The sequence below is a fragment of the Anser brachyrhynchus genome, assembly GCF_964034855.1.
Source record: "Anser brachyrhynchus genome assembly, chromosome: 5".
In the NCBI taxonomy this organism is placed as follows: Eukaryota; Metazoa; Chordata; class Aves; order Anseriformes; family Anatidae; genus Anser; species Anser brachyrhynchus.
In genome coordinates this window covers 26888086-26903147 of record NC_137699.1, presented here as the reverse complement: position 1 = coordinate 26903147, position 15062 = coordinate 26888086, and the positions used below count along the sequence as shown (strand labels likewise).

Below are 15062 nucleotides of genomic sequence, written 5' to 3'. Positions count from 1 at the left end.
ACAGTCCCCTAACAGAAAAATAGGTTTCTTTATCTCTGTGCTGTTTTGTATTTCTCTAAACTGTAGGAAAAGTAAGCACATTCTCACATACAATATCAAAATAATCAACGCAGAACTTGGCAGAAGAAATATTTTTCCTAAAATAGCATCAATTGACAAAAGAGGAGAGCCTGATAGCTTCTTTCTGGCAAAATTACTGATTTATTATTATTTTTCTTTCATAGTCATTCAAGTTTTACATGAAAAACTGCTTTCTTTTGTTTCTGATTTTCATATGCGTAACCTAAATAATAAATTTTCAGACTCCCACATGACCTTTTCTATGTGTTAGCAATAGATTTAATTGTAATCCAGGAGTTTAGTAAAAATACCCAAATTTCAGAGGTTTAGTGAAACGGGAGCCACCAGTGACCAGGATTTGGAGTACTTATTTAGAAGAAAACTTTTCAAGAATTCAAAAACGTCATTTTTTTAAGGAAGACTGACTTGTTTGATACCTCAGCAAACACATGAAGAGACTAATGGCAGTTAGCAGATAATGGTGTAACTACTGACTAAAAGTTAGTGGTTTTATTGAGTGTAATGAGGACTGAAGTTCAGAGTCTGATACAGAGCCCAGCAGTGCCTATTAAAACCTGATGATATACATTTATCAAGGTGGAAGAAAAATTGCAAAATCATCCCTTTCTGAAACTAATGTTTCTAGAGTACCTCTAGTTTTACAACACACTGCTATCAAATTTCCCTTTCTTTTTTTCTAGATATAGATACAGAGTAAATGTTAAAATCTAAAAACAATAATTTTACTGGAATGATCAAAGCTTAAGCTTTTATGACACCTAGCTGTCAATTGTATGTGGAAAAAACCTTCTTAGTGGATACAAAAGTCAGCAATGGAGATTTGGGATGACCACATAAGAAGTAAATAGCGTCTTTCTGATGTGGTGGAAGGAATGCCAAGTATTTATGTGAAAAGATGCAGTATCCATGTTTTGGAGCTCAGGTTTGGAAGGGCATTTCAAATGGAGAAGCCACTGACTATACAGAGGATGCAGAAGCATTTTGAAACACGATGGATTCCTTGAACTCGCCACACGCAAACACTGCAGGGAAGCCATTTTCAGAATCATGTTGAAAAGTGATGATTTTTCGCAGCTGTTCTTGAGAGGGCACAAGTTTAGAAGAAAGTTCTGATCTGTAGTATTCTACAGCACAAAATAATGAATGTGGAGTTGTTGTTTTTTCTATTTTTCAAGAAAATCCCTCTGTAATATCAAAAAGGATGAAGCTGTGTGAAGTTTTAGAGTAAAGCCCTTTTCAAAAGAGAGACCCCTAGATATATACGTTACAGCAAATGGTAACCCCAGCTTGACTGTTATGTACATCTGAGGAAACAGCTAATTGGTTTTCACTATGCCCAAGTGAATCCTTCATATTACTTAGATCTCTACAGAAAGTAGAGAAAATTAATTCCAAAGGAAAGTTGTATTGTTCAGTTTGTTTGCTTGTTTTCTTAAAGCAAACAATTCAGACTTGTCCCCTAAATATTACAGAGTAACTTTTAAAAAGTGATGTCCAAAAATTCTCATTCAAAATGAAGATTTTAGAAATCCCAAACTATAAAGGGGTGATTTGGAGACTGTGTTTCCTACAGTAAGTAAGGAAGGAACTCAGAAATTTCTATTTAAAATCTGGAATCTGAAAACAGTCCACAGGTGTTCAGTTCTGAGTTTCAAACTGAGTACCTAGTTCCATAATAATGTGTTCTAAGAGAAAACACCATCTTCGAGGTTGACATTGGATTCTTTAATTGTTGTAGTGACTTCTGATTTAGATTTAACATACTTACCACTTCCCAGTGCCATTTTTATTCTTTCAGATGTGTGACTATCCTTAGGGACATTTGCCTTAAGGTTTATTAGTTCAATTAGTTTGACATAGGTAATGTATCAAATATGACATGGTGGCAGTGCCACAGATTTCTTAGGAATGCCCTTTGCTGGAGATAAAATGATCAGAAGAACTCAAGTAGAGATGGAAACTTTTCATGAGGCTCAGCTCTAAAACTGAACAATATCTACAGGGTGATAAGGAAGCACAATTAAGGATTTTGCCTTGAAGTACCTTCTTATCTCTCTTATCTCTGGATCTAGACTCCTTCAGTCCATATATCCCAGTGTAGGTCATACTATGGGTACAATTGAGATGAGGAACAAAACTCCACATGCAAAAATACTTTTCAACAATTATCAGCAGTTATTGATTAACATGCATAGTTCACTGGAATAATTAGTAACTGAATTATAGAATTAATGGCAAAATATGTTCTATCATATTTTACAGGTTCTTGTAGTATTTTCTTTATATCCCTTTTGATTTCATCCTTCCTCAGTTCAACAGGATTCTTCTATACAAGAAATTCCTGTATTTGCATTCTGTCTTGACTTTCCATCCTTTGCAAGGCTCTTCATTCTTTGCTTCGTAGTCACAAAAAGTGTGTGATTTAAACTAAATCTATATGAGTTTAAAGTTCTGTGAACTCTTCCAAGTCTTCATCTACAAACATAAATTGTATTTTTGTAAAATAAATATTATTTTATACTTTATGGGGATCTGGGATATATAGGGAGCTTTGCATATGTGAAACAGAAACAAGAATGATACCTCAGCTTCCTTTGTGGGAAAATTCAATATTCAGAAATATTTGCGTGTGCTGGATCTCTGAAAAATTTAGTTAGGGATGTGTACTTACACAACTATATTGATAATACATACATATATATACATAGATGCATATATATGTATAAATAAAATTCAATTTTGCCAAAAAGTTCTTTTCAGAAGTTCACAATTTTGAACATAATCAATTAAAGGACCAGTAGAAGTTTCATTAAAAGGACAGAAATTCCCAGTACAAAAAAGACAGGGATCTCCTGGAAAGAGTTCAGCAGAGGGCCACAAAGATGATACGGGGCCTGGAGCATCTTCCCTATGAGGAAAGACTGAGAGACCTGGGTCTGTTCAGCCTTGAAAAGAAGACTGAGACGGGATATTATCAATGTTGATAAATATCTTAAGTGTGGGAGACAGAGCGATTTGGCCAACCTCTTTTCAGTGGTTTTTGGGGACAGGACAAGGGGCAATGGCCACAAAATGGTTCACAGGAAGTTCTGCACCAATATGTGAAAGAACTTCTTCATGGTGAGGGTGATGGAGCACAGGCTGCCGAGGGAGATTGTGGAGTCTCCTTCTCTGGAGATATTCAAGGCCCATCTGGACACCTCCCTGGGCAACCTGCTCTAGGGAACCTGTTTTGGCAGGGGGGTTGGACCCGATGATCTCTTGAGGTCCCTTCCAACCCCTACAATTCTGTGATTCTGTGAAATACAGGCAACAAGATTGTTTTACACTGCAAAAGTCCCACAACACTTTTTAAAGGAAGCTTTATAGAGCTTGAACACAAAGTACTAACTCATACTCTAATGAGAATCATGTTTTTCTGTTTTTGTTTGGTTTTTTTTTGTTGTTGTTGTTGTTTTTAAGAGTAAACACCCCACATAACAATAAAGCAACAAACACCTCTTTATATAATTCAAGATATTTACAATATACCCGGATTTGGCAATGTAACGTGTCACACTGCGAAGTGCTAGCAGCATAGTTTGAGCACACATTTCACAATTACACCGAAGCAACATTGTTGCATCCATCACCATCTATTCTAATACATTTACTGAGCACAGAGTCCATAAACATTTACAGAACACTCTAGTTCAGCAGAAGCCAAAACTGACAAAAAAATATTTCATTTAATTTCAGATATAGAAGCCAATGCTTTACTTCAGAAACAACACCGCAGCTAGCAGGAACTGTTACTACCTCATAAATTTTGCCTTAAACTACAGCTTGTGCCACAGAGGGACACATTCATTTGCTAAAAATCAAACACAGTTTACTGAATGTCTGATCCAATGTAATATAAAATTACCCACTATATCAACTGACTTGTACATAGTTACTGTACACAGGAAAAGCTCTGGATAGTGACAGAAAAAAATTGATGAAAGGTTCTTCACAAAGACCCATGCTTTCCTTTAATAAGCAATCATATGCTGATGCACAAAAAAATAATAGGCACAGTATGGTGTGTTACGAAGTCAATCATGTGAATTTAGAGAACATATTTTTACATTACTACACGGCTAATCTTTCACTGACACAATTTTCCCCTCTGGAGATTGGGGATAAAAAATATTAATTACTTGTACTGTGTTTGCTGACATGAAGGAATTATATATCTGTAGGGAAACATGTTGATGGTACAATAATTTAATAAATTATATGAATGATTTCACTGAGCATAATTGTACGTTCAGGATGACTAACACAATCCCTGAAATGTGCAGCTGAGTCACAACACCACTACAATGTCCCACCAACAAGTATAGTAGATAAAATACGAAGATTGGCCCAAACTTATACTCCAGAGCATCTCACCCTGAATTTTGACAGAAAGGCTAAAGCTGCATCTAAACCTTGTGACATGGACTCAGTGAGGTACATGGAGTTCTTTCTCACTTATTCATAAACACTTGTTTACTTTAAGACTTCACTTTCTGTGAATCCTGTCACCATTAACTTTGCTTTCACATGGCCTTATCTGAGGCTTCATGTTTGTTTCCACCACCATGAGCCAGGTTATCGGTTCCATTCCAGTGACTTTGTGTTAAAAGCACCCCTCACTTTTGCACTTATTCAGTCAATGTTGCAGGACTGTCAATCTAACACAGGTATCAGATGGGCACAAGAGTGTCTATCGACATCCAAAGCCCTGGCAAACCTCAACTAGTGGACAGGTTCTCAGCTCATTGCTATCAGGCCAGTACACACCAGTCCCAGAAGCTGCAGCCCTAAGAGAGGCTGTCTCCAAGCCCCAGTACTGGCACACGTGGCAGACATGGTTCTGTTATACTGGAAGTTATTGACTGGAGAAAACTTATGTTTTCAAACACCTAATGCTGATTAGTATTTATAAAGCTATTTAGAGATGAAAGTGCTATGAAAGTGCAAAGTGTCTTTAATAGATTTACATAAATAATCAAAAAGTACTTTAAAAATCTTCCTTCTTTCAGAAATACCAATTCTGTCACTGTTTTCAATAATTTCATAATACACAGGAGAATGTGTAGGGCTTCAATATACATTTTACTTGTGTTCTGCATTATTCCATCAGTAAGGGAAACTTTGTAGGCAAGGGGGAGTGCAACAGAGATTTCAAAAAGGATATTCTGTATGTCCTACACTGTAAAGTAGATAGACTGTGTCCATCATGATTTATAGTCAGTTCTGATTTGTACTATCGTCACGATCACATATATTTTTAGAATTTCCTTCTGAGGCATTGGGAAATGGAGAAATACAAATTTGGGTATTTGCTAACTATCACCATTTTTTAGATGACATTGACTTGCATGATGGAATGAGATGGGGACAGGATTCTTTATATATAACATTCATTATCTATTTCCTCCCCTCTGAGCCCTTCCTCTGTCCCCCAAAAACTCATCCTTATGCTGGAAATTTTAGAATTAGTACATGCTCCATTGCTTGCTCCATTGAAAAATAAATAGACAATACACTAGAAAGGAACAAAGGAACTATAAGAAGAAACAGTTCTGTGCTACAGGGAGATTTGCTGGATGACCTGACCTGATGACTCGATAGCAATCACACTCTAATATCTATTTGTTTATAAGATACCTACACTTTCTCAGGCTGAAAGAAAGAACAGAAGACCCCAAACATAATATCTGTAATGCAGATCTACTGCATAATCACAAATACCCTGTGCTGTTTACAGCAGCCACTGAGTTCTTTATCCCAAGCACACTATTTTAATGCACAACATCACTTTTTTGCTGACTGTTTTTTTAACCCCTAGACATATAAAGGAATAGCTTTGACAAGACAGAATTACAGCCCATTTATTAGGCTATGTCAGTATCTATTTTTCCCTTTATCGCTTATATAAGAGCAGTTACGGCAGTCTGGTATTGCCCTGCCAGTATAGTTTCTCTTCCACTTTTTTCTTTTTCCACTGGCAGAAAAGCAGCATCTTAAAAGTTTTCCTGAAAGTTTTGTTACAGAGAGCATAACAAATGGGGTTAACAGTGCTGTTCACATAGCATAGCCAATATCCGAGGTGCCACAGTGTCAGGGGAATGCAGTCAGAGCAGAATGTGGAGATCAAAACCATTATATTGTAGGGAGTCCACGTGATGATAAAAGCCAAAAGAATGGCACTTAAAGTCTGTGCTGCTTTGCGTTCCTTTATAAGAACCATCCTTTTCCTTTTGGTGATTTGGTTATTTATATTTGGATCCATGCTTTTGATGGAAGGATCCTTTGATAGAGCAGCAGAACAAGGAGTTATTTTTACTTTACGGCAACCATTGTTGGCTTCCTGAGTGCCATCAGCCTTAACCACCAAGCGGAATTTATAGGCCACACATTTTTTATTTTTTTGGCCTTTGGCAGGTGATAAAAAATATTTCTGGGTCTCAAAATCATTTTCTTCAGGTTGGTCTTTGACAACAACATCCTTACTCTCCCTTTCATTAAACTCTTCTTCGTTATCTTTAGATGGACTTTTGTAAGCTACTTGGAAAACTGAATCAGTGGCAAGTTTATCCTCTTCTTCTGAAGATGCATAGCTGCTGCAGGTGGTTAACTGGTCAGCCTTAGACCAGTCGTTGCAAGTACTCGCTGCCTGAGATGCTTTCACTGTAGCTGATGTACTTCGACTAGATGAAGACCAGGAAGCCTGACATCTCTCTCTTTTGACTAAATTTTGTTGCTTGCAACTGAAACAAGACTTCAGAAGAGCTTTCTGAGGCTTTATCATCTCAAACTCTGCCACAGATTCAGAACCCTGAAGTTCAGCAAGGTCCTTGGTACGTTTCTCCGTCTCTTTATAGATGCGGCAATACAAAATGGTCATCACTGACACTGGAATATAAAAAGCAGCAATTGCAGTACCAAAGGTGATAATGGGCTCATATAAAAACTGTATCTGGCATTCCTCGGGTGGTACTGTTCGTTCACCAACAAAATACTGCCAGCACAAGATAACAGGTGCCCACAATACGAAGGAAATTAGCCAAGCTAGACCAATCATGATGCCAGCTCTTTTGGGTGTGCGTTTAGCCCTGTATGTTAAAGGCCTTGTGATGGAAAAATATCTGTCAAAGCTGATGACTAGAAGGTTCATTACTGAGGCATTGCTAGCTACATAATCCAGCGCTAGCCACAGATCACATGCCAGACTTCCAAGAGACCAATGGCCTATGAGTATATAAGATGTATAGAGGTTCATAGAAAATATTCCAATGATGAGGTCTGCACAGGCAAGGCTGAGCAAGTAATAATTGTTAACGGTTTTGAGCTGACTGTTAACCTTGAAGGATATCATTACAAGAATGTTTCCCACTATGGTTATTAAGCTTACAATTGCAGTTACAGTGGCAATAGTAATAACTTCCCAGAGGCTATGCCCTTCTAACTGTTTATGGTTGATGGATGAACTGTTTATAACAGTAGAATTGCTGAATAAATTTACTTCCATTCTTGTTCTTGGTCTATTGTCATGAGGATCTTGACTGTTGCATATTGTTTTCTGCACTTGAAAGTATTCTTTTGGAGACAGCTGTAAAGATCAAAGGAAAAAAAAAGTGAAAAAGAAAGCAGCTCATTAAATAGCATAGACTTCCATTAAAGTTACCATGAAACACTTGTAAAGCAGTCTATCAAATTATTTGTGTTTTCTTTCTGCACTGTGATTGTTTCTACAGTTGTGAACATAGGTAAAACACACAAATGTATATTCGAGGACAATGTACTCTAGCACCTTATGACATTTCTAAATATGATCAAAACAATTATTGTTTCATAAGATGTTCGATCATGCCAGCTCTTACGTTTAGAATACCTTAGGAGACACTCTACATATTCTTAGAGACAGACATTTAAAGCTTTGCAGTGTAGTGAGACAGTGAGTGACAGTGTTGTTCCTTACAGTACTTTGTAGAAGACACGTCAAGATTTCAGAAATTGTCTTTGGAAAAATTAGGGAAGTCATTGTTTTGAAACCATCAACAGAAAGGTAAAAAGAGGGAACTGAGGATGCATGGGGAGAAAGGAACCATGCTGGCATAGCGGCATTGGGAAACAATCAGGTGTTAGAAGTGCTTGGGGCAATGGATGGGGAATTTTTGAGTTAAGCAAGTTGGCAAGGCCAAAAATATGTTTTTGGAAAAATAAGTGAGGCAGAAAGGACTTTTCTTAATTGGAAGATCTTGGGACAGAGGAGACTGGTGAGGTGTGGAAGTGCAGTTTGGGTAGACAGGTGAGTGAATGATAGGGTTGAGGGTAGAAAGGAGTAAACTGAAGAGGAATCATCAATGGATGACCACAGTGACAAACAATGCAACAAAAAAAATTTAATGCTGTAGATTGCATATGCAGCAGAAAGAGGAAACGGAACCACTGTCACTCTATTAATGAATACATCTCTGATGTCCATACAGTCTCCCTAATATGGTGTAATTCTTCACTGCTTTTTTCTCGTTCCTGTAAATGCATGCCTGAATTAGGCAATTTGGTTCTTTCACAGACCTCTGAAGTTTTTTAAGTCATTCCATCATATCAGATGATGATAATCACTTGTTTGATGCTTAATCTTGTTAGGCCGTATAATTTAGGAATAATCATATAGTTGTTAGATTTTGAAGTCAGAAACGGAAGATAAAATATTAGTAGTTTGTTTACTGGGCATCTAGGCAGTAAAAATCAGGTAAGATCCCCTTTTTTCACAGCAGGTATAGGTTCAGCTAAAACTATCACATAGATCACTTATTAAAGTCCAACTCTAAGTCTTCAGGATTCTCTCTGTACAAGATCTCTATTTTGTGGTTCTTTCTATTCATCCATACCCCTACTCTGTTTTTTCATCTTTCATCCTAACTCTCAAAACATCGTTTTATTCAGTCTTGGCAAGTGTCTTGCATTAACTGCAAGCTTTCACAGCCTGTCCTTTTCCCACTTGTCATCATGTATTTTTATACCAAGTAGTTGGCTGCTGAATATATCAATATCAGCTGAATATATCAATATTTTATAGCCACTTGTTGAAGTTTCAGAAAAGCATCTAATTTTCTTTCATTGTCCTTTTATTTTATTTTATTTTATTTTATTTTATTTTATTTATTTTATTTTATTTTATTTTATTTTATTTTATTTTATTTTATTTTATTTTATTTTATTTTATTTTATTTTATTTTATTTTATTTTATTTTATTTTATTTTATTTTTTTATTTTATTTTATTATTTTATTTTATCTTATTTTATTTTATTTTATATTTTCCGCTTCATTCACTTTTGTTATTCAGTATCTCCTAAGTATCCACAAATGTATACCATATTTCTTCCTCAAACACTCCATAATGATTATCTCTTTTTGCGATGAAATTCAATACTGGTAAGCTGGCTGGTATACTGGTACCACTGGCTATCATACTAATCAAAATGGTGCTCCTCCATCTGTATCTGTCTCTTTGTCATCTCCTGTCTTATATTTAGATGTTCATACAAGTGTATTCTGTTTATGCACGATGCATGTCGAAGACTCGCTCAATGGGATTCTAGTTCATGTGTAGGCCTTGCAGCCTAGCAATAATCATAATATATGCATGTTGACCATCTGTATGCTTGGCTCCTGTGGCCTCAAGAGCCAGTCTAGCAGCCAAGAATAGCTGAAGTGCCACTGCAGTCCTAACGAGCCCCAAGTGAGGAAAGAATTTTCATCCTGGTTCTGTAATCGACAGATGTCTACTAGAAAAAAGGAGAGGGAGGCCCTCACTTCTCACCTTCTTCATAACAGCTCATACCAATGAAGGAGCTGACCTTGGACTCAGCCAGCTAAGCTTGAACTTAAGTCACCAGAGCTCCTAGAAGGGGGATGTGCTCCATGCCCCAACAGGTAACATAACTGAAACGCTACCGGTGCTCTACCAGGCTTTTTGTGCAAGTTGCAAGACTTCACGAAAGGCTTGAGACAGTCTTAAAAAAACGTGAGCGATGAATGTCAAACAGGCACATGGATGAACCTCTAATTGGCTGCCTTCTACATTTGCCTAACACCTGGGGTTGAGCAGTCGGTTAGTATGATTATAGGAGATTGTTTGAACTTCTGCCTCCACCCCCCCCCCTTTTTTTTTTTCCCTAATGATGCCATCTTTCTCAAAATAATAGAGAATAGAAATTGTGATGCTTTGTCTTTTGTCATAGGTAGCAAGGATGTTCCCTTCTTAGGTTTCTTGCCCTGTCTAAAACTAGGAATTAGGAGGAAAGACTGCTGAAGCTATCCCATATGGACTGCAGACCACAGAGCAAAAGGAGTAGAAATTGGTGTTGCCCCAACACGATTGTTCTTGGTTTGAAATGACTTTTGGTAAGGGCAACAGATAATATGGTATAGAAATTGTAATTCATGTATAAATGGAAGTCAGAGGTGTATTGTGAAGGTTAAGTGCATCACAAAGGGAGCCCAAAATAAAACATTTGGGGGAGATGCTAACAACTCATCTCAGTGGTTCTCATTTACAGTGGTTCTCTCTTGTATTATGTGAAACTTTTTTTTTTTTGAAGGCTTTTTACATTCCTTCCCTACTTATTTTCTTTCTACGTGCCACTCTTACTGCAACAGGGTGCAAGTAATACAAACCTTCATGTTCACCTACTATTTTTTTCAGATACATTTTGCTTTCTCTGGTGTTGTTCTTCATGCTTGGTATGAGCTCTCTACAATCAATGACAAAAACTTAGTCATTATCACCAGGTAAAACACTCATTATCATCATGTTCCCTCCCTAATGGATTGTTTTACTATGATGCCTATAAAAATTGACAGAAGCTAAGCTGCTAGCATGAAAAGATCTCTTCTTGGCATTTTGACCACTCTCATCATCTCCTCATGCCGCATCATCTTTTGTCTCGTACTTCCGTGCTAATACTTTGTGGTGTTACCTTTTGTTCTCTATTTGTGTATCACTCAAGGCAATAGTGTCTGTGAGTGGGACTTATGTGTGCTATGGTAACATAATTTATGTTAATTGTCTATCACAATAGATGATAATAATAGGGAGATCAAAATTAATTTACAAACTCTACATGCACATGTACAATATCATGACTTTGCTATCTGTCTCATAATTATTGATGCATGAACCTCACACTTATGAGTTGTAATGATATTTGCTATTTGTTGCCAAATATTACGGATATTTTTTTTCATACTAGCTGTAAGTACTAATTACTGTGAGTTGTTAAATTTGTGCATATAGTCAGCTTACAGTTATCTGCAGGCAGATTGTTCATGTCACAGATAAATTGTGCCACAGATGCAAGCACAGCTTGGGTTCGATAGGGTTTATTAGCTCTAGCTCAGCGCTAGGTCTGCCAGGCCTGTGCTGGCTGCACATGGAATCATTTGGATGTCTGTGCAACGTGCTTGCTAGTGCAGCTCCCCATTACTTGATTTATTTGCTTGCGTGTGGCACCGCAGTCATGCTAATTTTACTGGATTGCTGAGCATTGTGCCCCAGAAGCAGCCCTTACCATGGGCAGTGGCAGAGCAGAGACACTAGAGCCCATGATTTCACAGTGTGGGAGTTCTGGCAGCATTTTTGCTGTAAGGATTACCGGGTTTAAAAACTCCGCAAAAACAGATTGATATTTTTTAATGGGTACTGTCAAGTGACAGCATGTGCAGTCAAAACCAGTGGAGCAAGCGTGATGGAGGGGAACTGAGGAACCTCCCTGGGCCCAAGATGGGCGCTGTAGCTCAGACACAGCCGTACAAACTAGCCTAGCGGTAAGGGACAAAGCTGTTCCCCTGTCCGTCGTCTGTGTCCTCCACACTTTGTGAGTGTGCAGGATCACTTCCCAGGCTTTCTGTCACACAGGCTTGCATACAACCAGCTGTCAGCCTGGGCTGGGTTACTTTTTTTGCCTCACGTAATACAGAACACTAACTTTACTCGGCTTTCACCAAGGTGTCTATTTTCTGAACACGGAATACATTGTTGTTTGCCTTAAGCATGTGTGGAAAACTTGAGATTTGCGACGGGCCTGCAGGCCGGGCGGAAGTAACCGGGCCTCGGCGGCGCGGTGCCCGCGCGGCCCCACGCGAGCCGTCCCTGCTGCCGGTGCCGCCGCCGCGCGGCGCCGCCATTTCCCTCTGCCGGCCTCCGCCACCGGCCTCTTTCCGGGAGTAGGCGGGGACCGGCGCGGCACAGGCCGGCCCGGCCACAGGCGGTGCGCTGCGGAGCGCTGCGGCACGGCCCGGCCATGCAGCCGGAGCGGGGCGGCAGCCGGCCCCGCAGGGAAGGCGGGCGGCACGGTCGGAGGCGGCCGGGCGGCGCGGAGCGGGCGGCCGAGCCGGCGGCTGAAAGCAGCGGCGGAGACGGCCACGGCCGAGGAGGAGCCGGGGGCCGGGGAAGAGGCGGCGCTCACGGGCACCGAGGAGGCGGGGGCCGGGACAGGCGAGAGCCCCGGGGCCGCGGGGCAGCACCGCCGCCTGCCGCCCACCACCACGACCGGCGGGTAAGGAGGAGGAGGAGGAGGAGGAAGAGCAGAGCCCGCCCTCCGCGGCACGGGAGGGGGGGGGAGGCGGGGCCGCTGCCTCCCCTCGGTGGGGCCGGGCGGGCTCCGCGGCCTCTCGCCGCCCCGTGGCGTGGCTGAAACGTGTGTGCTGGGGAGGGAGCCGGGATGGGGCTTCGGGCCAAACCCGCTTGTACAGTGAAGCACGAGCCTCGTTTGGGAAATGCAGCGCTGTTTGCAAATAGAGATGATGAACTGATGAGCGTTTTTGACGCAGTTGATTACAAGTTGAAATGAGCGCGTGTCTTGTCCAGCCAGTGGTACTGGCAATGAAAACACGGGGACGTGCTCAGCCTGCAGAGTGGGTATCTGATTCACCCGAACACGTCGTCACTGATCCCACTTGAAGCCTATGCTTTGGCTAAATATAAAGTATTTTAACAGGTTAAAGGTAACACAAACGTGCCTGCCTGTACCACAACTACACTGTCAGTTTGCTCTGGAGATGTTAAAATGCTCTATGCAACCCACCGTAGTACAAGATCAACACTATACCTTTAAAAAATAATTTATAATAGAATATTCTAATTTGGGGATAAGTGCTTTGACAGTATGACATTCAGATTGTCTTGTTTTCTTTAGCATTGGTCAAACAAGAAATCATGATTGGCCCTGGAATGGCAAAAAGATTGCAATCCCAACCTAATGCTGATTGGTGTTGGCAGCACTGGGAGTCCTAATGTAGACAGGCCAGCTGCTACCCCATTTTCAGGATCAGGTTGATTAGATTCACTGTGACTTTTATGATGCCGTGGCTTCAGTTGGACCCAGCCAATGTTTTATCTGTATTAGAACACCCATGGTTGCTGATGGGTTTCAAAAATTGCAAAATATTTGGCCTCTTGTCACTGCAGTCAGATACATTTTAGCACTCATTTTAAGCAGAAAAATGCAGCTGGATTGATACTGTTACCTAGAGCACTAGTTGGCAATTTCAGTTGTTCGCAATACAGATTTCTGATTTCATACTGATGTGTGCAGACAGGTTTGGATTCCGGATATGAAACAGTAGTGCTCCCTCATGAGCCACAGAGGCATAGGGTAGAAGTTTAGTACCGGTATTAGCTGAAAAAAGCATCCCGAGTTGATTTTGAGTTGTTGGTCTAAGTTAAAACACATCTATATCTATGTTCTCTCCAGTAGTGCTGTAATTGTCCCAGCATGACACGTTTAATAATTTAAAAGATTTACTCAGTAAGGGAATCAAACATAATATATATGCTTTTTCATCTGGATTATTGTTTGAAGTATTTTAGGAAGCAGTTCAAAGATTTTTTTGGGGGGCAATTTACAATACGTTTTGCCTGATCGCTGTGTTACTGACTTTGGTATACTCTTCATTTTAGCCTAGCGCAGTGACTTCATTTGTTTGCATGGGCTGCGCGTTTAAAAGTGAAGCAAGATCTAAGGGTTTCCCAGAGCTCCACTAATCAGCATTTAAGCATCATGCTTTTCCTTCGCTGGAGTCTTTTGGCATTAAGCACCATATGCTTTTGTAGCACACCTGTCACAGACCTTGCATTTACTGACGTGCTCCCAGTGATCTAGCCATAGTGTCGACAGCTGTGGCAACCTGCAGCTGGTGATGCCTAGTGTTAGTCTGAGCCAGCCTGAATGTTTACCCCTTACAAAACGGAGGTCCTTCTTGCTCTCTATTTTTCCATCTGTGCGGTAACGTGAGATCTCTTGTAGTATTTTTGATATAAGCTAGGCCTTGTTTCTGAATGGATACAGCCCTTAACTGGCAGGAAATTGCCCCGTTTTATTTCTCGCTCTGTTCAGCGAGGTCGCTTGTTTTAGACAAGTGCACCAGCTCAGCGAGAGGGAGCCTGACCCAGAGTAAGCGATATGTGTGAGAGGGAACCCTGCTGGTTTTCAGCTGCAGGGGGTCTGAGCTTTTCAAGTGGTGATGTGTAAATTTCACACCTGGAGAGCCAGGTAATAATACTTGTAGTGTGAGTGGTTTATCCCGTCACTTTTCTGACTGTGTGCTGGGAACCCAGAGCCTTCTATGAAAAATCTTTGTTTGTTTTTTTTTTTTTTCAAAGGGGCCTTGAAATTTCCTGGAGTAGGGAGGTGGAGGACACTGAAATTTTGTAATATGTAGGGTTTTGTAGGGCAATTTCAGCCCTTTTGCTTTCCAGGGTAAAATTTGTGAAAGATTATGCTGCATTTCCCCAGTGTTGGTGTTGGTTTGGCATTTCGGAGGAATTTTCTTACTAGATTAGGATTCTTCTAGCATTGTATAATCAGAATTGAGATAATCTGGTATTATATCCTGAAAAAATATCATTTAGAATCATAATTAAAAGTTATTAAAATATAAATTTTAATTTATTTCTAC

At 40.0% G+C, this 15062-nt stretch overlaps 2 protein-coding genes across 3 annotated transcripts in view; one reads left to right on the top strand and one right to left on the bottom strand.

Annotated features, from left to right (window-relative positions):
• Positions 1-3567: 3567 nt before the first annotated feature.
• Positions 3568-15062, bottom strand: part of CHRM5 (cholinergic receptor muscarinic 5) — a 56586-nt gene continuing 45091 nt past the window's right edge. The window contains exons 1-2 of one of the 2 annotated variants that reach the window (XM_080595291.1): positions 10782-12178; positions 3568-7705 (exon numbers count right to left, since the gene is read on the bottom strand). In XM_080595291.1, coding sequence (XP_080451417.1) covers positions 6038-7705; positions 10782-10787 — 1674 coding nt within the window. In that variant the 5' untranslated portion in view covers positions 10788-12178 and the 3' untranslated portion in view covers positions 3568-6037. Of the gene's footprint in view, positions 7706-10781; positions 12179-15062 lie in introns of those variants that run through there. The other variant, XM_080595292.1, reaches the window with a different exon arrangement.
• AVEN (apoptosis and caspase activation inhibitor) overlaps positions 12324-15062 on the top strand; it is a 97368-nt gene continuing 94629 nt past the window's right edge. The window contains exon 1 of the mRNA XM_080595294.1: positions 12324-12661. Coding sequence (XP_080451420.1) covers positions 12407-12661 — 255 coding nt within the window. The 5' untranslated portion in view covers positions 12324-12406. The remainder of the gene's footprint in view (positions 12662-15062) is intronic.